The sequence below is a fragment of the Ischnura elegans genome, chromosome 3 (assembly GCF_921293095.1).
Source record: "Ischnura elegans chromosome 3, ioIscEleg1.1, whole genome shotgun sequence".
NCBI lineage: Eukaryota > Metazoa > Arthropoda > Insecta > Odonata > Coenagrionidae > Ischnura > Ischnura elegans.
This window is the reverse complement of record NC_060248.1, coordinates 135,898,141-135,925,740: the sequence shown is the minus strand read 5'-3', so window position 1 is coordinate 135,925,740 and position 27,600 is coordinate 135,898,141. Positions and strand designations below refer to the sequence as shown.

The 27,600-nt window shown below is 38.2% G+C and overlaps 1 protein-coding gene across 1 annotated transcript in view; it reads left to right on the top strand.

The window, feature by feature from the left end:
- The first annotated feature begins 1,037 nt into the window (after nt 1-1,037).
- Nucleotides 1,038-27,600, top strand: part of LOC124155297 — a 47,863-nt gene continuing 21,300 nt past the window's right edge. The window contains exons 1-2 of the mRNA XM_046529015.1: nt 1,038-1,099; nt 4,493-5,675. Coding sequence (XP_046384971.1) covers nt 1,038-1,099; nt 4,493-5,675 — 1,245 coding nt within the window. The remainder of the gene's footprint in view (nt 1,100-4,492; nt 5,676-27,600) is intronic.

Below are 27,600 nucleotides of genomic sequence, written 5' to 3'. Positions count from 1 at the left end.
TTATAGTTGTGAAAAGATATGCTGACTGGAAAATCGATTAGAGAGCTGAATGAAACCAATCTTAGCATTAGAATGGAGCGGTGACCAAATGGATTAATGCTTTCCGGGTAAACTCATTTTAGCGGATGGCAGTTTGTTGCGCATTCCATTCTTCGGCTCCAAACTCACGAACTCCCGTCTTAGGACCCGAAGAACGGAGCTGGTAAACTCTCGTCCGCTAGAGTGAGCAAACGCGGAAAACATTTATCCAATTTAAAGATTGTTGACAAGCGATGATGATACCGTCATGAAGATATCCTCGGGGCATATGAAGAAGACGATCTTTGTTTACATCTGCCTGAATCAACAAATGAAAAATTATCGCAAGAGAAAACATTGAGATAAAATGTTCACCTTTGCGATACAAGCAAATGCAGCTCCGAAAATTTATGGTTGGCATTTTTATGGTTGGCACGTTTTAAAGAAGTGACAGCTAAATCAAAAGAGAGGGGAAAAAACAGTAGAGTGGAAGCAATGCGTCCTTTTGCAGTCCCGTCATCGATTTATTCTAACCTGCAACCATGGTCCTTATATCCTATTCATGTTCTCATACAACATTAAACGATCAAACGGTTCCAACTACATACATGCATACACACATACATACTGCCTCATCAAGTAACTCTTGTATGAGCCTTTTCCTATATTTTTCCTTCTTCTAGTTTTAGCAAATTTTAAGGATGTACTTCTTGTTTATTGTCCACGACAAAAGGACAAAAATAAACAAAAATGAAAATGAAATAATAAACGAAAAGAAAAAGTTAATCGCTTCTTGCAATAAAGAAAGATTACTAAACTAAATAATAAAATTAAAAAAGAAAATAATATGTGGACCTATTGATTAATCATACAAATTTTTCTACGTATTTTAAAAAATCAAGATTCACCAACTGTAGAATGCAAGTTTCTGCTAATATCACAAGCGATACAGCACACTTACAATACAAGCAAATGCGCATAAGTAAAGTTGATCTGTGATCTGGCTGGTTGTGGTAAACATGGTTTACCGGCACAGCGGAAAAGCGAATGTGAATCTCAGTAAATTTTCCAACTTATACAGGTAACTTGTACTGAGAAAATTGAATCGTATTTGTCGCAATATGACAACGTTTGTGAAATACCCTACTTCGAATTCTTTCTCCAATTTTTCGAATTGCTTTAGCTTTTTTTAGGGTTTCGCTCACGTCTCACCTGTAATAGAATTTGCTCTCGTCGGGACATCTGTGAGCAATGTCCACTGAAACTACTGGATGGCTCAATTGGTCCGATGGTGCAGTGGATAGAGTAAAATGCTTAGGACTAGACGGCCTGAGAATCAAACCTTAGTGACGGAAGATTGGGCACTACACACACCACGTTCACCATATACCTTTTTCTTAAGAACGTCGCAGAAAAGAGCAAGGTGTGTACTGGATTTCGCAAGACTATTGAGTTCCACAGCGCTTAGGTATTTATTGAAATGTAATAGCAGGGCCAATTGGGCAGCTGAGTGGAGTGATATTTGACTATCATCCTCGCGTCATCCAGCCACGCTTCTGTGCTGCGTGCGTGTTGCGTCACTCATTCCTCATTCCCCTTGTCAAGGGCGAATTCTTCGACGTTGGGCAGAGCTGAGTGAATAGAGAGAGAGCTGCCTGAACCCTGGATTTGCAATCTTCGAAATTTTGTGCGCCCCTGCATTTCACCGAGGCATTGAGCAAATGACTAAGTGAACAGAATTTTAGGCTTGAGCTTAAAATTTCCGAAATATTGTTTATTACTCATAAATAACTTTTTAAGCATTCTCTTTTTATCAAGGAACTAAAGTTATTTCTAAGTCTTAGAAAAATAATAGACGTTTACTGCTGTTTTTTCAGTCGCCTACAGGAAAGAGAATATATTATTGCGATACCATGAATTATAAGCCTTCAAGTGCGACTGTTTCTCTGTTTTGCACCTGATTTCCAACTCCCTCAGTACAATAAATGGTCACAATAGAGTTTCTTGAATAGCTCGTGAATAGTGTCTGGTCGTGTCTAGCGATTGTTTTGCAAAAAATTCTTTCTAGTTAGCCGCCGAATGTATACTGTAAAATTTAACAACCACTAGACCACTTTGCTTGACACTATCAAGTTCTTCCATGACTTCCTTCAACTGTTTGTCCTACGCTTACGGCAAGAGTCTTTGGCTTTCCGCATGAGTCGATGGTGGAGAAGAGATTTCTGGTCGACGCATGTGAGGACAGCTCAGTCGCTGGCTGACGAGAGAGTTGAATTTTATTTTTCAATGGTTTGCCTTTTCTGCCTTGTGAGTTATTTTATCCATCCACTTTGTAATTGTGCTTAACGTGATGACACGGAGTAAATGTTTCTTTGCGCATTGTGAAGAAATGCATTACTCTACTTTGGGTGAGAAAGATTCTCAATTTGGAAATCTTTTGATCAGCGCATGTCATAGTGTGTGTTATAGTTGGTGTATAGTGTTATAGTTGGTGTACGTGTGGTAGCATCTTGTAGTGATTATATTTTATTGTGCATCTCGTGGTGTTAGCATGTGAGTGACAGAAGAGGAACAACAGTTCAAAAAATCCTCGGATCTTAGGATTCGGCTTCATTCTAGTGGAAAGAGGCGAATGTAAGCAAAGGTAACATATCAAGTAATGATTTTATTAACCTTTAAAACCAATTTTTACTTTGGTCCAGCGCTGTGTCCTGGATAGGGCTAGGTGAGGGGCCTGGGGGTAACCTTCCAACAATAGCGGGCGTCCGAACATAATTACATTTACAACGGAATTAATCTTATCTAATGTAAAATGGATAGATACCCAGTCGGGGGCAATAGCCTTTCTTTGGATCTGCCACTACTTTGAGCAAAGCAATATCTTGCGAGGCAACCATTGCATTTGCTTAATTTATCACATTGAGCGTGTTTAGAATTCCATATCGATACGTTGCAGCATAATCGCAAACGAATGGATCCCAAAATAAAACATTTTCGCCGATAGTTCGGTGTCACTGTAGGTTTTCCTTCGCACACATTTTTGTCGTTTCCACAGAGAGCCCTTTTTTCTGTACATCGTTTTGTTATAAGTGAATAGACGATTTAGTATAACTGCCTTTTCGTCGAAAATATGTATCGTCATGACAAATGTTTCTCGGGTTTGCATCCAGGTTAAAGCTTTTATGTAAGCCGACGTTTCGGAAGACGACTTGTCTTCCATCCTCAAGGCTGTGTTACTTGAATGAAGTTCAATTTCACACTGAACAGGATCGACCGTTTACGGAGACAACAATACGGCTCAGGTGTCGTCCGATTGGCTGTAGGTCTTTTGAAATTCTTCACGTTTAACCCTTATGTTTTTCATACAGCTGAATACAGGTCTCCATGTAGTGCTTAGATGAAAGCCGGTGTCCCGATTGAAATTTTTGGGATTGAGGCGGATCTCTATTGCTTCCTTAACTACGCGGTCCCAGTAACGTTGAGCATGGCAAAGGATTTTGGTGTCGTCCCATTTAATAGCATGGTCTTCATTAATGCTGTGTTCCGCCACGGCCGACTTTTCTGGTTGCGCTAATCTGAAAAATCTCCGGTGTTCTTTCAGCCTCGTCTCAATCGTTCGGCCTGTCTCCCCCACATACATTTTACCACATTCACAAGGTATTCCATAAACCCCTGGTGTCTTCAACCCAATCGGATCTTTCACCCTAACCAAGCGGTGCCTCAATTTAGGTGGTGGCAGATGGACAGTTTTGATATTATACCGTCGTAGAATGCGGTGGATCTTACCAGATATGGTTGACACATATGGGATTAAGGCTGTTGATAGCGGTTTTTCAGGCGGCTCATCCGGGCAACTCTTTTGTTTTATGTTGAGTCTGCTTAGGGCCTTAAAAATCTCTTGTTTTCCATAGCCATTCCGTAAAAATGTTTTCTTAAGGTGGTCTAACTCGGCTGAGATGCTTGTATTATCTGATATTAACTTGGCTCTATGGACCAAGGTAGATAATACAGCGGCCTTCTGCGATGGATGGTGGTGGCTCTGTCCGTTGAGATACAGGTCAGTATGCGTTGGCTTCCTATAAACGGAATGACCTAGGCTCCCATCTTCTTTCCTATGTATTAGGATGTCCAGGAAAGGAAGTCGCCCATTCTCTTCTACCTCCATGGTAAATGTGATACTCGGGTGTTGGTTGTTCATATGAGTCAAAAATTCGTGCAATGCAGCTGTGCCATGTGGCCAAACTAAAAAAGAATCGTCCACATATCTGAAAAAACATTTTGGACGGCAGGGAGCGGTATCGAGGGCTTTTCTCTCAAAATCTTCCATGAAGAAATTAGCGATAGCCGGTGATATTGGTGAACCCATTGCGACACCATCCATTTGCTCATAAAAAATATCCTCAAAAGAAAAATAGGAGGAAGTGAGCACATGATGAAAAAGTTTGACCGTCTTCTTATCGAATTTACTCTCTAGCAGACTCAAGGTGTCAACAAGAGGGACCCGCGTGAAGAGAGACACCACATCCAAACCTCACCTCTACGGGGAGGAGATACATCGCTATGTTTGTGAACTTGGTGCGTTGCGGAAGGAGAAGGCAAGACTTCTTTGCAGTCTTAATTTTCTCGTGAAGTGCCGTGACGAGGAAGTCATCCCAACCTTTGCCAAGATCAAGTCACCACTGAAATCGAAGAAAGTGGATCGTATCCTTCGACGGACGAGTTTTGCCTTGCTTAGAGAACGAATTCAGGACAAGAGACGAAGTCTGGATTGCAACGCAAGAAGACTGATGGACCTCCACCTACGCCTCTCTACCATTTTATCACCACTCGATTGGGAGTTTGTTGATCGTGCAACTAGTGCTTTGGGAGAATCAGTTCACAAGCAAGACACGGAAAGGCTGAATAAGAAGTTGATAAATAGATTATCTTCCGAGAAACGGCTCCCCACGACTGATCACCACCGGACAGTTGTTAACTTAACTGATGAGAGGATTGATGAAGGTACATTTTCAGTTCTTTCTAAGGGACTAAATTTCGCCCCCGCTCCAAGAAATATTCCATTTGGAGATATAATTGGAGGGGTAGAGGAAGCAATTCGGAAACTTCCCAGTGATGCAGCCGAGGAGGTAAGAAGTGATATCTCTCATGTACTTAAAAATGCAGTTCTGCCCAAAGCCAACTTTTCTAAGAATGAGAGGAATGCTCTGAATTCTTTGAGAAGAAAAACTTCAATCGTTGTTCTTCCTGCGGACAAGGGAAATGCTACCGTTTTTATGAAAAGTGATGATTACCGTGAAAAGGTTCTGGAATTACTCAGTGGCAGTACGTACAGGAGAATACCCCGAGATCCTACGGATATCATCGCCAGAAGGACCTCAAAGTTAATTAAAGAAATGAATTTGCCACCAGAGACAGCAAAGAACCTGTTACCTCAAGCACCAGTGCCTCCTAGGTTTTATGGGTTGCCCAAGATTCATAAGGAAGGAACACCGTTGAGGCCGATTGTCAGCGCAATTAACTCTCCCACATATTACGTTGCCAAATATCTTACGGGTATCCTAACACCATTCTTGGGTCTCAGTGAACACCATGTGAAAAACTCACTAGAATTTGTGGACACTCTTAAGGGTATTCGTTTAGATCCTACCGATTTGATGGTTAGTTTGGATGTGGTGTCTCTCTTCACGCGGGTCCCTCTTGTTGACACCTTGAGTCTGCTAGAGAGTAAATTCGATAAGAAGACGGTCAAACTTTTTCATCATGTGCTCACTTCCTCCTATTTTTCTTTTGAGGATATTTTTTATGAGCAAATGGATGGTGTCGCAATGGGTTCACCAATATCACCGGCTATCGCTAATTTCTTCATGGAAGATTTTGAGAGAAAAGCCCTCGATACCGCTCCCTGCCGTCCAAAATGTTTTTTCAGATATGTGGACGATTCTTTTTTAGTTTGGCCACATGGCACAGCTGCATTGCACGAATTTTTGACTCATATGAACAACCAACACCCGAGTATCACATTTACCATGGAGGTAGAAGAGAATGGGCGACTTCCTTTCCTGGACATCCTAATACATAGGAAAGAAGATGGGAGCCTAGGTCATTCCGTTTATAGGAAGCCAACGCATACTGACCTGTATCTCAACGGACAGAGCCACCACCATCCATCGCAGAAGGCCGCTGTATTATCTACCTTGGTCCATAGAGCCAAGTTAATATCAGATAATACAAGCATCTCAGCCGAGTTAGACCACCTTAAGAAAACATTTTTACGGAATGGCTATGGAAAACAAGAGATTTTTAAGGCCCTAAGCAGACTCAACATAAAACAAAAGAGTTGCCCGGATGAGCCGCCTGAAAAACCGCTATCAACAGCCTTAATCCCATATGTGTCAACCATATCTGGTAAGATCCACCGCATTCTACGACGGTATAATATCAAAACTGTCCATCTGCCACCACCTAAATTGAGGCACCGCTTGGTTAGGGTGAAAGATCCGATTGGGTTGAAGACACCAGGGGTTTATGGAATACCTTGTGAATGTGGTAAAATGTATGTGGGGGAGACAGGCCGAACGATTGAGACGAGGCTGAAAGAACACCGGAGATTTTTCAGATTAGCGCAACCAGAAAAGTCGGCCGTGGCGGAACACAGCATTAATGAAGACCATGCTATTAAATGGGACGACACCAAAATCCTTTGCCATGCTCAACGTTACTGGGACCGCGTAGTTAAGGAAGCAATAGAGATCCGCCTCAATCCCAAAAATTTCAATCGGGACACCGGCTTTCATCTAAGCACTACATGGAGACCTGTATTCAGCTGTATGAAAAACATAAGGGTTAAACGTGAAGAATTTCAAAAGACCTACAGCCAATCGGACGACACCTGAGCCGTATTGTTGTCTCCGTAAACGGTCGATCCTGTTCAGTGTGAAATTGAACTTCATTCAAGTAACACAGCCTTGAGGATGGAAGACAAGTCGTCTTCCGAAACGTCGGCTTACATAAAAGCTTTAACCTGGATGCAAACCCGAGAAACATTTGTCAGAAGTATTCACCAGGAAAAACTTAAATCGTTTATGTATCGTCATGTTTCCATTTCTATACGTTCGTATATCTTATATTATGTGCCCGTTAAAAATCCACTGACATTAAGAATACTTGTAGTAACAGTCTGTTTACGTCATGTAGTATAAGTAGCTCTTAAATCCTATTTACCATAAGTGTAGTAAGCATTGTAAATGAAACACGAAATTGTATAATTAAAAGCTGCATCTTTTTCTCAATCCGTTTTGCAATAAGTTAAGATTTAGAGCAAGAGCTAATTTTCGTAATGGAATATCATGAGTTGGTGCATTCTCTCGTATATTTCACGAATTTACGCGATGCATTTTGAGGTACTCATGCATCAGATTGCGCAATTACGTGCCTTGCATTAAATGGATTCCAACGCTCGTGTATTTCTACTTCCCACGGCGAAGTAGAAGTAGAGCGCTAATTTAAAGCATCAGGAAAATTTTCGTTGGAGTACACTCCTTCAAGATCTCTTTCCGTTCAATTTTCAAAAACTTTTCATTCCTTTGGATAGCAGTCTTTAACTAAAAGTTTGGACGTTGGAGTGTTTTACTATTGAATTTCGGCTATCCAATGTTAGTCCTTCTCCCTTGGGCCTATTCTCCTTTTCCATAGCCCTTCTCCACCATTTCGTCGTTTATTTCCAAACTGTAAGCATTTTAGTGTGCATTAAGTTTCACCGAAGGAGTCCTCCTAGTCTTTTTTTACGGATACGTAGTACATACTGATGTTCCCTTCAAAAAGAAGCCCAATTTATGTCATTACGGAAATAACACATGCTTACATGTAAAATTAGTCTCAAAATTTTCCTGCTGAAAACCTTGAGACTAATTTTATTTATACTCTCTCCGAATGCTATTCCATGTCCTGCTGAGCTAATGTGACGTATTTTCCGCCATTAACCTATTTACGGCCAAAGTTAAGAAAACGCAACTTTATTAAGAAATGCAAAAAAATTGTTATAATTGAATTTTACTCATATAGAATTCTCTTTTTTCGAAAAATACAAGGTTAAACTGATTTTTAGTGCGATAATAATGACATTTCATAAGCATTTCAATATTTAAAAAATACCCGAAATGCGTCAATTATCAATTCACCTGATACGCCAGATAAAAACGTTTTCCTAAGAGTAGCTATTCCCTTTATGAAGGGGGCGGCCTATCACGGTTGCGGAGGTCGATGAACACCCAGTTTGTGCTTCGCTCGTCATAGGTAGAGTCGGATTCAAAAGTATTGCAACGAAGGGTACGGCGCCACTTTCGCCGTAGTTTTGAAATCGAGTTTCGGTATTTTCTATTGTACCAGTGGGAGGGAAATTTGAACAACATTCCCACCTCCCGCAATATTTTTATAACAACATCGTTAAAGGGAAATGTATGCGGGATATGTGCAATGTTTAATACCACTTAAATTGTGCAGCTCCTGCTAAATAATAAATCCACGTCCAGAGCGTCGATTTATCTTCTCTCGTAAGTTGGCCGATCCGTCGAAGTATATAGAAGTCTTACATTTAACGCTTAAGAATAAAATCAACAGATTTAGGCGTTACTTGGTGGAACGATGAGATATTCATGGTGAAATAAAAACACAGTACTATTCCACAACCTTATATTTTTGCAGTCTACTAGTTTCAACGTTTACACCGTCATTATCAAGACTAACTGAATCTTAGTTAGTCTTGATAATGACGGTGTAAACGTTGAAACTAGTAGACTTCAAAAATATAAGGTTGTGGAATAACACTGTGTTTTTATTTCACCATGAATTAACGCTTAAGCTTTTTTATCAGCGATAGCGATCATAACATTCATTTAAAATATCCGCAGCAATATAACAGCAAATTATGCCACTGAGTGTTTAAATTCAGTTCCATTTAGTGACACTTGAAGACTGGTTCATTCCCTTTCCTCACTAAGCTCGTAATGAATCCACATTGGAGTCAATGAGTGAGATGGACGAGTGGTGACGTAGAAGACTTACCACGGCAGTAATCCGAAAATCAGCGATTCGAACCTCTTCGCAGTAATTTTTTTCAGTTACTTAGTATGGCAGTAACATTTTTATCCACTTTAATGCGTATTAACTTAAATAAATACTGCTGTCGTTTTAAAATGTTGAATGGAGAAAATTCTCATTTTGCTTTCCGCAGATATCATTATCCTTTTTTTACCGAAATATCAGTGCACCAATAATATGGAAAATATTTCAGTCAGGTAAACTGCTTCATCAAGTCCTTTTTCGTATTACCCGAATATTCTATTGTTTTCAATAATATGCAAACACTCACGAGACCCGCTAATTGATGTGGCCGGGTCGGTGAAAACTTGGAAGGTTGGCACATGAAGCCACCTGCATTCTTTGTCTTCGTGGCGAGCCGACGAGGACGGACACGGACGCGACTGAGCAACCGAACCTGGAGTCAAACTCCAGGAGCAACTGCCCAATCGAAATTAAGATTAGCGGATGAAATGTATTGAGGTAATTAACGTTCCCGCAGACGTTGTGCCGTTGGAGTGTTCGCTTTCGGTCTCCGTGGCGAGGTTTTTCCTATCTTTGGATTCATATTTGGACTCACCGTTTACCTATTACCAATAAGTGGCTCCGTAGCCGAGTGAGGCTATACTGTGCGATGTAACTTCATGAGAATCTTACAAGGGATCCAGTCCGATGAAATCATTTTTTTATTTTTTTAAAATAGTATATTCAAGCGAATGTAATTTATTTTATCAACATAGTAAGTGTGGTGACCAAAAAAAAATTTATACTGATTTTTTTAAGGAGTCAAGTTTTCTAAATGTAGACACCGAGGTAACCCACACATGCGTAAATCCTCACATCACATGGAGTAAATTTTCGAGCAGTAATGCACAGAAAATAACTAAAATCCTAAACGCCTACTCCAAGGAAAGCTGTAATAACTAAATTCATTAGCACTTTCATAGTGATACACTCATCTTATACACAGCGAGGAAAAGAACCGACCGAAAGGTAATCTAAAAAATATGACATTAGCTTTGTCGCAATCAATTTTCATAGCGTTATAAACAAGAATGCTAAAAACGGGTGTAAATTTCAGGACGCAGACATTAGGGTGGTGCAAAAAAGTGAAGTTACAAATTCATTGTCGCTTTAGCGCGGAAAAGTTGCGATACGTTAGCACAAGAAAAAAAAAGAATTATTAAATCGGGCGTGATCTTCCGATCCCGCAAAGCACCTGAAAAAATGACAAAAATGAAAAAAATTGTTTTTTTTTTCCGTGGTAAAAAAAATAAAATAAACTTTATATTTTTTAACGCTATAGCAAAAATGTATTAAAAACGGCATAGGTTAAATTCGTGCGTAGGTTTCCGCGGCGTTGTTCACGATGACTGCTAATTTTCGGGTTATCCAGCCGCGTCTCTCGTTTATGGTTGACAACAGTTTCGAAAGCCATCCAGCTTCCGTCTTCAGGTGCTTTGCGGGATTAGAAGATCACGTCCGATTTAATAATAATAACCGACCTGAAGACGGAAGCAGGATGGCTTTCTAAACTGTTGTCAACCATAAACGACAGACGCGGCTGGAGAACCCGAAAATTAGCAGTCAACGGCATAGGTTATTATTAATATTAATATATAGATGGTTTTAAACAGTTGTATCCGATCCGGTAAGATCATTAAAAATGTATAAATTTTGCAATCAGGCCGATTTTTCAGAGTTGTGTTATGATTACTTGAGGTAATATTTTAGTCTAAAATACATGTTTGATTATGCAGATCTTCCTTGGTTAAGATATGATTTAATAACATATAAACATCCCATAACTCGCCGCGGGGAGGTGGCCTTACTTCGGTTTCCACCCACACCCTTCCCTCAACCCATCTCCTAAGTGGTTAACGGCTAAGAATGGTTTAGTGCTAATTACAATATTTACATTTTTGTCCTACTTTTAACTTTTAATTTTTGAACGCTACTCTGTACTACGATTTGGCGGTGAAGTCTGACATAATGAACCTTGATTTGAATATAATTCTTAAAGGCTAGGTAAAAATCGTAAGACTGAGGTAGGGTTTACGGGCACAATAGGGATTAACGCGGTAGACAGGGCAGTGCCCCCCGCCACTCTTGTGCCATTTCCAATGTTTGAGCTGATGGGATCTATAAAAGGCCTGGGAGAGCGTGGTTAGCAAAGTGCGGGTGCATTGCGCTAAGATATGGGTTCTCCAAAAATAATAAACTATTTCATTCCAGGCGCGCGCATTCCGAGACAAGCTTCTTACTTGCCTGACATTGATCTTTCATTCAGGGCAGTCATTGTTGAATAAGGATTAATCAGGAAAAAAATTATCACATACTAATTTCGTATTTAACGATTAAGAACTCCTCTTTGGTGATTATGATTGGCAACAGAGTAAACACGCGAAAGAAAAGTGTAAATGCATGAACTTAAGAATGCACCGCGAAACCATCAAAATTTCGCAGGCGAATAAACAAAAAATAGAACGTGCCTCGATTTGTTTCCTTAAGTCAAGTATTAACTCTTACTTTTAAAAGCTCTGCCTTAAGACAGCAAAATTAATATAACATCTCCGCAACTATTTCATCTATATCTACAATAAAACCCTACGGGCAAGCTCTTAGGTGTTTGGCAGGGGGTGATCACTCAATATCATGAAGCATGCAAGAGGATTCCCACATGAACAACAAATAGTCATAAAAACGTTAAGCATACTAACAAATTATACTACCATATCCCTGGATAGGCAAAACTTGACAACTACTTTTGAAGGTAGTCAGCTAGATCACGAAAAACAAACTGTGATAGATACTAGAAAAATTCAGAAACATTCATGAAGAATACATGTGTTACTAGGCTACATTACCACTAAAATAACGTATTAGTAAGTTCTAACGATGCCATTATAGTTTCTTATCTACCGTGTAAAAAACAACATTCTGAATCTAACTGTTGTACATTCCATATCTCTTCATTTATTTTCATGACCTGATCAATCGTAGAAACCGCACAGACAACCACGCTAGTACCGCTTTAGACGACCACGAAGTCGTAGTGCATCGCATGCTGCATGCTGGGGTATACTCACCCCCTGCCAAACACCACTGAAGTGGCTCGCAGGGTATTATGTAGATGTATCATCATTCAAGCCAGGCTTAAGTCTACAAACCTATCAAAAGCTCTTACTCTAACATACATTCTCGATCAGTCTCACCAGCGTCTGTCTGTTTTAGAATCTACCTGTTATTTTATTTTTATGATCAAAGTTGCAGTGTATCAAGTGACCTTTATTAGTGAACAATGCAGACTACGTAGGTATGTGACGTCTCGAGAGGTAAATAGGGCCTTTAGTCTCTTCTCCCCCCTCCCCACTTCGCCGACGCCCTTGAGTACCTCCCCCTAACCACAACTCCACCCAACGACGCGCAAACCGAACCTGTCCCGACCGCCTTCATGATGCACTCGGACTCAAAATCAGGCCAAAAATTTTGACTTTGCTTTGGGATATTTGTGCTAGGTAACCTCCCTGCGATCCTTAGCGTTTCCTCACCCTCCATTACTCCTCCAGAGCTGTAAGTAAGAAGCGGTGCGTCACTTTGGCTTTATTCCCTCATTCTGTTGTGCGAAGTTTTAGTCTCACAGAAGTTCGGTTAGTGTCGAGAGGTGGACGATCTGTCACTGAAGAGTACTGGTAAGTTTAATGCTTGTTAGTAACGTAATATTCCATGCTATTTCTATGTATTAAATCATAGGTTTTGACTTGGTTCAGACTTTTCGTGTTTTGTTAACTGTTTTCAGGTCTGGTTAGGCGATATGTTGTCACGAACAAGTTAATATATGAAAGAAAAAATTTTGTTCACGCATTCACAAGTTTTTCGTTCAGTTAGAACATGTGCCCTTAACATAATTTTTTGTGATATAGCTTATGGGGTATTTCTTTTTTTTATTTTAGAGCTTACAAAAGGTGTATTGAATAATTCAATCAATCCATTAAATGAAAGCACAAGCCTAACATCAAGCTTTCAACCATCCCTTTCAAGTTTTATGGCTTGTCCTTTGGAGTATCATCATCGGTCATACTGCTCAAAGTATGCATGTAACATGGAAATAATGAGAAACTACATGCAATGTTACTCAACGCCAGTAGCGAGTGATCATACATCTGTGCAGTGAAGTGAAAGTGTGAATATTTCATTAAAAAATCATAGTCAGTTGCGTGTTCTATGTGAAGTGTTGGTGAATGTAAGTATTTTGGAGAATCGCTGTTGTAAAGCTGAGCTCTGCCACCCATGGACCCAGAAGGAAATAAAAGGTAGGGAGTCTTCTCTTCTTGCAGTTTGATCGATATGAAGCTTAAACATTTTTTGCTGAAACTTATTTAAAACGCATTAGTTTTAGCTCCCACTTTTATGTTGAGAAGGAGAATTCATTGATGCAGGGTGGCGTCTTCTTGAAAATCCACAGTTTTCTTTGCATGCTGGTTCTAATGTTATTCGTAATACAGCAGGATAGATAACAAAACGATTTTCAGATTAGGTCAATATATATTAAATGCAATTATGGCACATCTACTATCGTGTAACACTCCCACCAATTTTAACAAGCTCGACTTAGGCAAGATTAGAATACTTTTGATTTGACACCTTACATGGTTCAGATATCATGCGTCATTCAGTTTACTCTCTAATAAAATGTGTGCAAGTTAAATCTACAAGTTAAACATACAAGAGGTGAAGTGATAGCACCCCTAGGGTGTGTGGTAGGGGGTGATTCCATGCCAATAATAGTGAACGAATAGTTAGCATAATAAGAGTCATGTATCAATTGTAACATGCCAAAAAAATACATGCAGATACATAGTTCTGAGAATTATAAGAAATCGTTATCTAAAATACATTACCTATTTTATCTAGTCCACGTCAAGGTGTCTTAGAGCTAAACTTTCTCAGTTATTACGCGGAAAAAACGACATCTTAAATCTATCGGTTCTGTAGTCTATGTCCCTAATCTTATCCCAGTGATCGTTTCTACTATAATAATTAGGCTTTCTAAAATATCTTGAACATCAGGCAAATAGTATTCTACCTGAAATTTTCGCAAAATATTTGATCTTAGGTTTGCCCTTCAATCGCTTTGACTTTCCGAATTGACGTGCTAGCAAAATTATTCGGTAAGTATGTATTGAGCGGAATTAGGGAGAGAGAGGTGAGCATAACTGTCACCACGTGGAAGAAGTGGGTTGGAGTGAGAAACGCATTCGGTCTTCGGCAGTAGATAAGCTTTTCCTATTCCCACTGCGATGTTGACACATGAACGTTCAAACCTACGTGAAGCAGTGATCGCGGCCAGCAGGACCCTATTTGACCGCGACTCATGCGATGTCACCACCAATATCTATCTCTCTCCTGAATGACACGACTTGTAAGGACGTGTCACTAACGCTCGTCCGAATATATATATATATATTGTAAATTATGGTTATAATCGTGGTTATACCTCTTTACCGACATATTACTTCCTTTGCATATTATCTGAAGCTTTCTTTTGCAGGGTATGAAGTAAAGACAACTTGCACTTTTCCACATATATTATTACTTGAAATCGAGTTAGCATAATTCACTTAACTCTTGACAACTGATGATGCTGCAGTGCAGTGAAGCATTTGACTTATTTTTAAATAAATATTTATTTGGAAAAGTGTATGGTATCTTGACTTCATATTTTACCATATGCTTCCACAAGTATCAGCCTTCACCATTTATATCAAGTATTCCCTTGAATTGTCAATGGAAATTACCTTCGATAAATCCTTTGCATAGAGTCAACCGTATACCGGCAACACAAGCCATATATTATGTTAACTCAAGATTCCTGCCCTTCATTTTTCTTTCATTTGTTTATCAAACACTATTCCCTTTCAATTTTTTTTACGCTTTTTCACTTATTGTTAGTCCATTGTAAATTTCAAAGCCGTTTTAGAGCTAAAGTAAATCTGAGAAAACGTTCTAGGTTATTTCTAGGACTCATCGTGGTTCTCATCAGAATATTCAAGGGTTCGGCGAATATTTAGTCAGCGTCTCTCACGCTTAAAGGTCTCAAAATATCTCGAATATGGAAATATCACGACTCCTTATGAATGAATCTTATTCGTTAAGCCGAGTATTGTTTTTCCGCGCGGCATAATCTTTTGTTAAATTTAATATCATTGTATTTATTGAATTATTTTAATCGATAAAGTTTAAATAAAACCTTAAATCTAGCGGTATCTTTTGTTTAGCCGTATCTAGGTTTTTATTTGTCTTAAAAATAAATCGGTTTTAGTTGGCTACGACTATATTATTGAATCACGCAACCATTTGAATTTACATGTAGGGTTCTTGTTCACAACACTAATAAGAAAACCTCGCCGTATGAATTTTCGGTGAAACATTCATAAACACTCTCATACAAAATGCGTTGATTAAAATCTATGAACCTCTTAAAGGTATACCTCTCAGTGGGTTTCAAAGTGCACAAGTAATTGTGACTGAAAGTAGTTGAGAGTAGACACCAAACCAAGCCAAAATTTATAATTAAATAAAAACGTATTTTAGCCTCCTCAAGATGCCTTTTCAAAACTATTATTCACTAATACAGTCAACAAAATGAACGATTTTTAATGTTAGTCGTGACAAACTGATCAATTCGACTGATGAAATGATAATGACATTACTTACCTCTACTAATATTCGACGATGAGGACCACGAATTTGGACTGCCTTCACGGAAAGAAGTCAATTCCATCAGTCGCTCCTTAAAGTAGTAGCTTTCAAAGGTTAATTATGTATCCAGTCGGTAATAGATGCTCCATTGTTTCTTGCAATGTATCATTAAGCAATCCCTTTTCCATAATAAAGACGCCATCAGACTATCCCACCCGGGCAATGGTATCTGGGCAGCGAATCTGTATAAAGTAAATATGTACTACTTCATTTAATTTATCATTTATATTTATTTATTATTGATTATAATTATATTTATTATATATTTAATTTATTATTTATTAAAATTAATTTTATATTGCATTCAAGAGTTATTCATTTCGTCGTCTTTCGGAAGAAAGACTAAAGGCATAATTAATCAGAATTTATGACTCTTTATTTTGGCCAAGAAAGGTCTTCCAACTTCAAACATGAAAAATAGAATAACTCTTTGAAAGCTTAGCGTTACCTAAGGCAAAATAGATGATGATCACATTGCTGATTGAATTTAACAACATATATCCTTTCGGAGATTGGATATCTTTATTGGTAGTTAAAGGTCTATTTTGGCACTGTATCTGTTTCACCGTCAATGCTTGACCAATTAATAAGATAACAAATAATATGTTTTTGTCATTTGATAGTTTATCTGCAATCGAACCAAGGCAGCAGTTATGAGATAATGGAAACAAATTCATACGAAGCTGGCATAAAGCTGGGATGTCGATAGAATAAATTCGTTTCATAGGATCTTTACTACAGAAATAATACATAGATCCGACGTAGAATTGGCCCGTATTATCCCTAAGCGATGAATTAATACGATCCTTGAATTGAATACAGGCTATGTTAGGCTCAATGTGGCTCTCGTTCACTTGTAAGGCATTCATAATGTTAACGCAACCAAATTAGATACATCGATGGTAATGAAGTGAATAGTGAAGGGGAGCATTTTTATGCACTAATGCGAACAAAATCATCCTTCTCACTTATGCAATTATCGCATTACGGGATTAATATGTTCTCTTTCCACTCACTAACTCCGCATTATCAATGAACTGATTCATCCGCTATTCACTCTCGTATGTAATAATTTTACGTGATGAGTTATATAAGTGACATAATAATCAGTGACATCAGATTTTGTATAAACGTGAATAGGCCAAAATTACAGTTATCATCTCTGCTCACTATACCATTACATCTACTTACTTACCTCAGCCTACGCTGTTGAATTTCTTCTTTGTATTTCTGTTGATAGCTTGTAGTTATCGCTCTCGATCCTCCTTCCCCGGAAATAGTCGGTGACTCCAAAGAACTGAGAAACGGTTCAAAAAGAGTAGAAAATTAATTTTAAAGAGTTCAAATATGTAAAAATGTGATACTACCGAAGTAACGGCTATTGAGGGACTGGGATGTGTTGTGTTTTCTTCGCAAGTAGGGGAAGGGGTGTTGGATTGGAAACGACATGACAGTTGAATGCCTACCGCTGAGTAACTTTTCGTCCGATCAATCTTCTCTCGTTATGCGATGACGTATTCTGTAGTCGCACTGACCTTTGTAGAAGACGAGAATATTCTAGAATATTGTTCCACGTGTGTTGTGGCCGTTGGCCGTTAAAGAAATTTGGCGCAATTTTGTATTACATCGCCTCCTTCGGAACAAATCTTATTGGTTCAGTCGATTATTGATTTTCCGCGCGATACAGTTTCTAATAATATTTAATATAATATTATTTATTGATGGATTTTGATTGATAATGTTTAAATTTATACATAAAATATAAGGTATTTAGCGGTTTCTAGGTTTTTTTATCGTCTTAATAAGAAATCAGTTCGAAAATATCGTGACGTCACCGGCCTTCGTCATGTGTCCGACATAGTCAGTAGTCCCCGCTGCCTCTGCACTTCACTTCGCGGCAAGCTCTCTTTGGGTTAAGAGGTGAGTACCTACACTATTCTTTTGGTTAAGCATTTTTGTGTAATATTCAATGTCTTTTCAATTCTTTGAAGTAGAGGATAATTTGCTATAACTATTTCTTCAACTTCATGATGTATTCGTGACGATAGTGTGTATTATTTTGAATTAACAATTTTTATTACTTCAGTCGTGTCAAAACTCACTCTTTTAATGCCACGTGAGGATTGTGCCTCTAGGTTAAAATATCTTCTGGAGTAGTTTTTTAAAGAACGCCAGTGATAGGGAAGAATCCTCTCCGATTAAAATCGAAAGTATTCACTCCCCGCCCTGTGAATTTCGAAGTAATTTCTTTTGTGAAAATTATATCGACGATGGACTAAACGTCATTCTTCATTTGCCGCCAAAGCGTTTTAATTGACGAATACTCCATTATTCAACTCATTTGGCCCGCTTACTGAGTACGCATGTATTCATATACGAGTGTAATGTCTTTATGAGTGTAATATGTAATAACTTCTGAAAATTGTATTCCGTGATGGTGTGTCGACCTTTGATACAAGTGACATGAGAGTAGTAATACTTGACATTTATCGTGTTTCTTAGAACGTCATAAATAGCGGTTTGATTACAGGAATTGTGGTCTTAACGGCAATCCGGTAGCTTACTTTCAGTACTCCGGTTCTTAGATCCATTTTTACAAGGGCAAATTAACATTAAATTCGAAACAATGCATTTCATGCCAGCCACACTGCTTTGCTATTGATTATGAGATAATCTGAAACTAAAAATGAAGCTCCTATCAGTGATAACTTCGTTTTGCCAGCTATCAATCCTTATTTGTCTCTTAATATTGCTATAGTATGGCTACCTGAATGGCTAGTAATTAATATTTGACATAATTATATTATTTAAAAGGTATTTTACAAAGTCTTTGATATTTCAGCCTAGGCAATTTGCAATCGACTCATTTCGGTCAGACATATCACTGCCATTTCGAAACCTCTCTGATGTAGCTGGCCATGTAGTTCCTATGAGAGAGATAATATTGGCGATCGGAATTGGATTTACAGCGCTTTATTTGGCATTTAATTTTTCCACACATTTAACCATTGACGTCGTTAGTATAATAATTTGTTGTAGCCTTTACCTTCACCATCATCCTTTAGTTATCCCATATGTTAACTGTAACCGTTAAATTATTAGATATTGCCTGCCTTTAATGGGAACTTATGATTTTCAGGTGCACGAGTAATTTTGGGGTAGCGGGTCAATTTCGGGAAACGGGAGGGGTTTAATGAGTCATTGCGATGTGGTTGCGAAGAAGAGGAAGCCGAAAGAAATACGGTGAGTAAATACCATTCACTTAATGGAAATTATTTGATAAATCTTCAAATATTCCCATGCATAGATCTTCTGTATTTCTTTTCTCTCTTAGTCGCTACATGTTAGCGAAAACCGATGCAGTTCGACAAACTTATTACGTGATATTATTTTAAGTGGACGATACTTCATTTTTTACTATTTTCCAACAGTGTTCTATTCTACGAATACTCACCTGATTTACTAGTTTGATCCTACGTGGCTATGGTGTCTAAGAAGGCAACTAGGAGAAAAAAATTGTAGCGTTACGTAGCTCCCTTAAATTTTGAGTAAATATATTTAAATATTTTATTATTCAATGTGGACTGGGATAGATACTCTTAAATTTAGTTGTTTACCCATCGTTTCTAATTCCTTAAATACGTTTTCCGATCCACTCTTTTGTCATTCAGTTGTCTTGCGTTCATTGCCTTCATCTACAACTGCATGTTCCCGTGCAAGCCATTACTATGGTGTGTTTAACGGGGTAGTTCCATACTTTTAGTTAATACTCATCTTAGCCTTAACCAGACACGCGCTCGCTTGCCGGACACAAGCACACAGGACAGATGCGGTTTAACCAGAAACAAGGAGTATTCTAAGGACACGAACATGCTACCATGCAAATAAACTATTAGTTATAGAAAAATAAAAGCTAGCGTAGCATGAGCTATGTCATGCCAAGAAATGCATGCAGACAGCATTGACAGTAGTAAAAGCATCGTAAGTCATTTACTATACTAGTGGAACCTATTTTATCTTGGCGGAGTTGATTTATTCTAGTGTTTAACTGTCGAGGGTACTTGCTCTAAACTGTAGAAATGTCTTTGGTCACGTACAAGAGTACTTCCGTTGTGGATTATTTTTATTTCACTAATGTATGTAATGGACCTGCTCGTTCAGGTCCGAAATATCAATTCATTAGAATAATTTAAGTGAGGGATAAGATGAAGGGAAAAAGGCATTCCACAATCTGCAATTTTATGATAAGTTTGAAATAATTAATATTAGTTTGCAATCGAAAGCGAAAATTTTTGGTAGTTAGTGATTAATGAATGAATTGCAACATGCAAAAAATGTATTCTGCTTGCTATGTTGACAACTATAATATTGAATTCATCAGGCCATCAAGATTAATGCTTCAAGATACGTCAGATTATATTGGTCTATCTTCTAATTAAAGTTTTCAATTGGTTTCTATTCTACCACACTCATCTGAAGAATTCCACAGTCCTCACTCAGTCGATCCATTATTCAATTGTGATTAAATTTCCATGTTGATGTGAGTAGATGAATTTTCATGTAGCCGAAAGCCATCAGTTTCTCTCCGTCTGATATTGTCCAATGTCCATTATTCAATACCATAAGGATGCATACTCCAATATTATGTCCAGATGAATGGTTTCCTTATTTTGTAATCAGTAAGCTAAGTAGTATCATTTAAGTAAGAACATATCCTGCTATGACAAGAATGTAGATCTTTTATTTTTCTGATAAGATCTCTACCCCTGGGATATTCTACTGATTATTTCTTTCTTGCTTCTTCCATCCCTGATTATTGTGCTTCACAAATTGTATAACTGGTCGGCATCTTCCAGTGTTTGTTTCCCAATCTTTATGTTATTCTTGACTTCTTATGTTTTGCTACACTCGAATATTTGATGGTGATTTCCAGATGACATTGGTATCTGTCCCACACATTTGCACTTTTTTATTTTGTTTAGACTCGGCTAAATTTTACACATCAATAAAATGCTCGCCTTTAAGACTCATGAAGGCTTCTATTTGATTTCATCAATGCTTTTTCCAGCTGTTAACTTTGAAATTAAGGAATAAATAGCACACATTTGTCTCACTCCGTTCTTAATTTGTGATTATTCATAGCTGGGTCCTAATTTAATCACCCTAATCTGTTTCTTTTAAATAAATTGTGGATGATTTACCTGTCAAGCACCTCGTTAAGTACCCCGAATTATTTCATGATTCTTAGCGTTTAATTCCAACCCATGCTTCTGCTCCGTCAAATACTGGTCTTATTATTTGGCTTCTCATTTCATCTTCTATAAACTATATATCATTTCCGATTGCTTTAATATTGAGTCTCCCTTCTTTTTACAACTCTTCCAGATTTTCAATCCATCTCTTAAATTAGGCTCCATTTTAGAATATCGGCATTCCATTGGCAATTTCCAGTCGTTAGATACTTCATGTTTCCTTTTGAATTTTCTGAATATAAGGAGCAAAGAGAGAGCTGTATCTACGACTATTTCTTTATACACGTGAGAAGGGATTTCGTCTGGTCCTGGTGAATTATTTGGACAAAGATTTCAATAAATTTTCTATGCCGCGTGCACTAATGGCAAAAGGCAGCATCTTTCTCATGAACTGGTTATCAACCGTCAAGGATGAGATCTCAGAACGGGGTCCTCTTTGACATAAGTCAACATTAGACTCGACCAGTATTGACGGCGTTGAAGAACTTAATTTAACGTAATCGTATATCAAGAACAACAAATAGTGTTTCCCAAATAAATCCATGTAACTTTTAGTCGCTGTTGGTCGCGGTTTTCTTTTTAATGTAATCCGAAAAAATACCTTGATTCTCGCTTTGATTGCATACGATTAAGAGGTAGGCTCAGTAAGTTGTGTGTGGTCTAGGTATATCTGCGGATGCTGGAGTTAAACTATACTTCGTCTAAGGTTATCCACTCAAGGAGAGAAGGCTAAGGCAGCACCCGACGCTCTCTTCGCAATCTCTAGAGGTCATGAGGACGATCACTGTTCTCCTCTGATGGACGCACACGACATTCGATCACAACTTTTCACTCATAAGTTCTCCGTTTTTGTCACTCGCGATAATAAATCTTACGCTCATTGTTTTGAAGTGGTCCTTCCCTATCCTTCATTAATACTCTACTTTTCCGTAATGTTTATGTATGTCTTCGAATTTACGAGGGCATCCTTTTAAGTGTTGGTGGTGAAGAAAACTATAAGCGGTAAAATAACGCAATTTTTGTTTTTCAAAGTACTCTCCAATATAGTCAATACTCTTTTGCATTCGATGGAACCAGTCGTTATAACATTTATTCCATTCCGAAGTAGAGGTGGTCACAATGGCTGTTTTGTAGGCATCAACCGCTTCTTCAGACGTCTTGAAGCGCTTTCCTCGTTGCATATTCTTGATTCTGGGAAATGTGAAAAAATCATAGGGGCTTAATTTCGCCGTTTTGCTGTTCCAAAAACTCGCCGGTCGCCGGACTCAGGCCAAGCACACTGCAAAGAAGATCTGCCAGGAGTGTGTGGTCTTCTGAATCTCATAAAAAATTTGTTATGGGCTTGCAGTAATTTTGGGTTTTGGTTTCTGTCTTCACCATAACTAACACTTCATTGAACAGTAGGTCGTAATGAATTTCTGGAAGAAGAACAACTCCCTACAACGTAGCTATATAATTCGGGGTACCCAATTAGAGACTGTTGAATCCGTGAAATATCTAGGAGTTAGGTTCAATAATGATCTATCGTGGAATTAACATATTCGAGAAATAACCGGTCAAGCTAATCGTAAAATGGGTTTTGTTAAAAGAATATTAGGAAAGTGCGACGACAAAGTGAGAGAAATTAGCTACTTTTCCCTCGTTAGACCACATTTGGAATACGCTGCCAGTGTTTGGGACCCTCATGAAAAAGGCTTAATAACAGAGTTACAACGCGTGCAAAGAAGATCTGCCAGGTATGTGAAAGGTCGTTACGATAGTCTTGTTAGTGTAACTGACCTCTTAGATAAACTCGGATGGGAATCTCTGTCGGACCGGAGATTGAAAAAGAGACTAAACCTTTTAGATACATTCAAGAGCAGTGTCTTTTCTAACGAAGTTAGCCGTATCTTACGTACGCCAACATAATACGGAAGATCACATCATGTAAATTAAATAAGAGAGATAGACTGTAGAAGAGACAGATTCAGAATGTCTTTTTTTCCACGATCAATAAGAGATTATAACGGCAGCGATAGAACTCATAAAATAGATTAGAAGACTTGTAGTGTAGCCTACGAAACTATGTAAAACTTAATGCATGCTTCTTAATTTTATTGTTATTTCTAACAGCATATGGTAGTATGATTTTTCAGTATATGTGACGCTTTTTGGGCAGTGTTTTGTGCATGTGGGAGTCCAATTGCATGCTGTATGCTGGTGATTGATCACCCCTTGCCAAACACCGTAGAGGTGGCTCGCAGGGTATTATGTAGATGTAAATTTAGGTTCCTTTTTAATCGGCGGTCTTTCTTAGTAAAATGCCAACTTTATTTTTTGCGTAACCATTTAGCGATTCTATGATTATAATTCTGAGACTTCCACTCTTTTCCTTCTACCATTTCATGCCATCCTATTCCGCTGATTCTTAATGCGTCGATGACCATCCTTCGAATATCAATTAAGTTTTCTGGCCTGTGAAAGCTAGAAACGATCTCACGTTTCATGTTTCCATCTTTTTATGAAAATGTGTTTTATTTTGTTTTTTTCATTTTATTTTGTAGTATATTATGTTTGATCGACTACATTTGGCCGCTAAAAATTATCCAACACAAAGTTCAATATCGTCTGAAACGGGCAGCTCAGGAACTACCTGAATGCTTTCGTCTGCAACATTTTGTTCTCTTCTTGAAACTGAAACCTTACAAAGGCGTTTGTTTTCCAATATTTTGTTCTCTTTATGCTCGCATACAACTGGGAGTTTTTACACCGCAAACTCCATGTACCGGAGAAAGTAATTTAAAAACTTTGATATCTTTGAAAACTTGAAAAATGTTTTGATAGCACCTAATAGACCCAACTTCAAAATGCTTCCTCATATTCTCCGAAGAATGCCTCGCCCACGTCTCGCCTAGAATAGAGGCTACTCACATGGGGTTTTGCACACAAAGACGACATTTTGGGAATTGAAACGCCCAAGGGCACTACAGTTCCGGTGATGTATTGGTTCAAGTATCATGCTACGTAGTTTATTATGTAGTATAATAGTTCTACGGCTCGAATCTTAGAGGCGGATGATTCGTTGCTCACACGCTATGAGGAGATGTTTCTTATCTTTGAAACTTCACTAAGCTCGTATGAGGTCCGGAGGGTGTCGGATGACTAATGGATTCTTAAGAACTCATTTAATTTTTTAAATATAACCTCCTGCTTTGTATTGCCATTGGGGCAGTTGAGTGTCAAGTGACATTTTACCACCTTTTCCGTGTCGTCCAGCCCTTCTTACATTATACCCATCCTCATGTGATAAATCATGACCTCTGCTTCCTCCCTCATTTAAAGATGTATCGCTTAAGAATTCCTCATAGGCAAGTGGATTTTTCAGCCACTTTGAAAACTTACATAAATTGATTTTTGGTTGTGTATTCAGAATTGCATCGGCCTACTCAACATCTAAATTCCTGGAATAGCTTCTCGTTAATTGAATGGGAATCACTTAACATATTTTAGTTGTAATGAAACGCGAAGCCGTCAGTTAATAACTATTGTTATAATAGTTAAAATTAAAGTAGTTTTATGTGAGCTCAGCTTTAAATTTCTCTTAAATTCTACACCTCACAAAATTGAGAATCAGAAAAATTGAGTGAAATCGCCTCTTTAATAGTGAATAAGAGAGGTTAAATTTTATTTCTTGGATTTTTTCGTTTTCATTGAAATGTAATATCCTATCCTAGAACCTAAATATAATGTCCTGGGTGAACTTTGGTTCATTTCATGGACTGATAAATTTTCCATGTTAATTAATTAATGTTAGAATACATTTTTTTATCATTTTCCCTTATTTAAGCGGAATATTTTTTAGATCAAGTGCAATCTTTGATGATGGCTTTCTTTTCCAAACCCAGAGTACTTACTAAGAATTAATTGTCGACACTTGAGATCATTTAGTTTTATTTTCTGTCTACATCGTTTGCTACACCAGCCCATCTGTCAATGTTCAATGCTCATTTCAATTAAGTACCAATTACGTAAGTGAATGCCTAAAAAAGGATGTTTGGAGAATTATTTTTCTATCTATGACTCATATTTTGCGATAAATATCTGGCGGCTAAATGGAAATGTACATTGCAAGTGTATTGGCAATTTCGATTCACGGGCTAGTGAAACAACTCTTTCTTGATCTGAAAAAGTCTTTCCAAATTAAAACGACCAAAATATACTGTAGATGAGTAGATGTTGTAAATTGGTACATTTTCTTGCATGAAATCGGTCGAGTGTAACAAATTATAACAATCCGAAAGTAGGGATACAGCAGAAAGTGTACTGTCAAGAGTTTTAAATAACGTTGGGTCCTATATGATGATGGAATACTGAAAATCTTACCGATGTGCAATGAGCATTTTGTAGGTATTCTATTGCAGGCCAAAATTTCTGTCCACCGAATCATTTTTTCAATGTTTCTGATGAAGTACAAACATACTCAGACGCCCAAAATTTCAAGATTGAAAGAGTTCGGAGGTGGCTCTATACTTTCCCTTCCTCTGGCGGACTTAGCGGTGATATTCCTTGGAATTGGGGAGGAAGCATTGGCTGTTACTACTCGCGCTTGGAGCTAATGTCAAATCAGTCGTATAGTCAAATTTCACTCTACAGTAAACTGCCCAAAATGGTTGCTATGCTTGATAGGGGTTGAATTTCATCAAGTAAGCGCGTGAATAATAACAAGTGAACTGATTTTAAGGCGTGCAAGAGCTGTTAGAGCAGCAGAGAGTTTTTATGCTGTACCTTAATAAGAAAAATATTTGTTAGTCTGAATAAATCCCCTAGTGTGCATTCATTTGCCAAAATTTACATTTCAGTTGTTCAAGGCGAATTCCTAAAGTAAGGACCGTGTGGTCACAGGAACAAATATGCTCACATGAAACACACTTCATTGGCACTTTTAGTTAGCGACAAACCTAGTTCACTTGTCTAGATAATCGCTGTTCATTTGTAAGCATTTTTGTTATCGCTGCACCAGCTTCTTCAACCCCTCTGCATAGAAGCTCGTCGCCTGAGAGTTAAATCAGTTGAGAACACCGTTCTTGGGTTCCTCTTCGGTATAGAAACGATGTTCACCGAGCCAATGTTTCATGTGCAAGAAGAATAAGTAGTCGTTAGGTACAGTGGCGGAAAAAATTAACTCAAAGCTCGTTGGCGTCTGAGAGCGGTCAGTTCAGGAACTACTTGTCTTCAAAAATTTTGCCCTCGTAATGCTCTCATACAACCGGGAGTTTTAAAAGCAATGTATCTCTTATACCGGGGAAATAATCATGCCCGTCGCATTATGAAAAGGCGCAAAAGATCCAGCTACGAATTCTTCGCCATATTTTCCGAAGTATGCTTCGCCCTCGACTCACCTAGCAATGGACCTTTCTTCTATTTCTTCTGTATTCCTTTACGATAGATATTAATAGGTGCCGAGTATTACGATAGCGAGTCGCTGCTCCATAATGATGCATGGCGATCGTGAAAAATGCAACGACATTACCTTTTCCGTTTCACCTTTATCGTTTCTGTACCTTCTCGTCTTTTCTACGGAATATTTGGATTACATAGACTTTCCTCAATTCTCTTCATAAGATACCTGTCCATTTTTTTAAGGATCGAAAATGTGATCGCCCGACCCATATTTTTCTGAATGCCACGCTCATTCCCACCGTCCCTTTTTCCATTGCTTATTACCTCACATTCCGTATTTGCAAATGTCATTCAATCAAGATCCAAATCATAGTGTTCCAATCGCTGTTAGTGGCCTTACGTCTCGATTAGATGAACATTAAGCGGAACATCCGTTTTGTTTTAGAATTTTCGACTCATAATATCTTGTCCGCCTCCCTGAAACAAATTTTGAGTAAATATTCTTTATTAGAGATCAGCTGGCTAGTTTCACCACCTAACACTAGTGCGACCCTCGAAGTATCGTGGAGGCAGTTTGTATGGTAAAAAACAGCCCATTCCCAAATTATAAGCAATAAATAACATTTTATCAATTTTATTCATGGAAGAGAAGATAATTCGCGGTAGTTAAGCACCTAATATTTTTATGTTCCAATTCATCACTCTTTTTTATCACTGAAGGCATCTATCCGTAGGTAATTATAATTTAATATACCATACGGATCAGTAATTATATAGCTATACTTACGTTTGTGAGCAGGAAAGTTGACTGCCAAATGAAATTTTTTAAATTTTATTTATTTCCAACTTCCCCGTAAACAGCACTTTAAGGCCTTAACAACGGAGGATAAACAATACACGACATTAACATCCATCCCTTGGATAGGGACCACCTACCCAGGTGGGATTCGAACCCACGACTTACGGTTTGGCAGGCGAGGACTTTACCCCACCGCCACTGAGGCCGGCAAAAGCCGGATTAGGAAGTTTTGGCATTACATTTCGTAATATATTTATAATGCTAACAATAAGTAATAAATTATATAATCATATTAAATTTAGCATGTCGTGAATC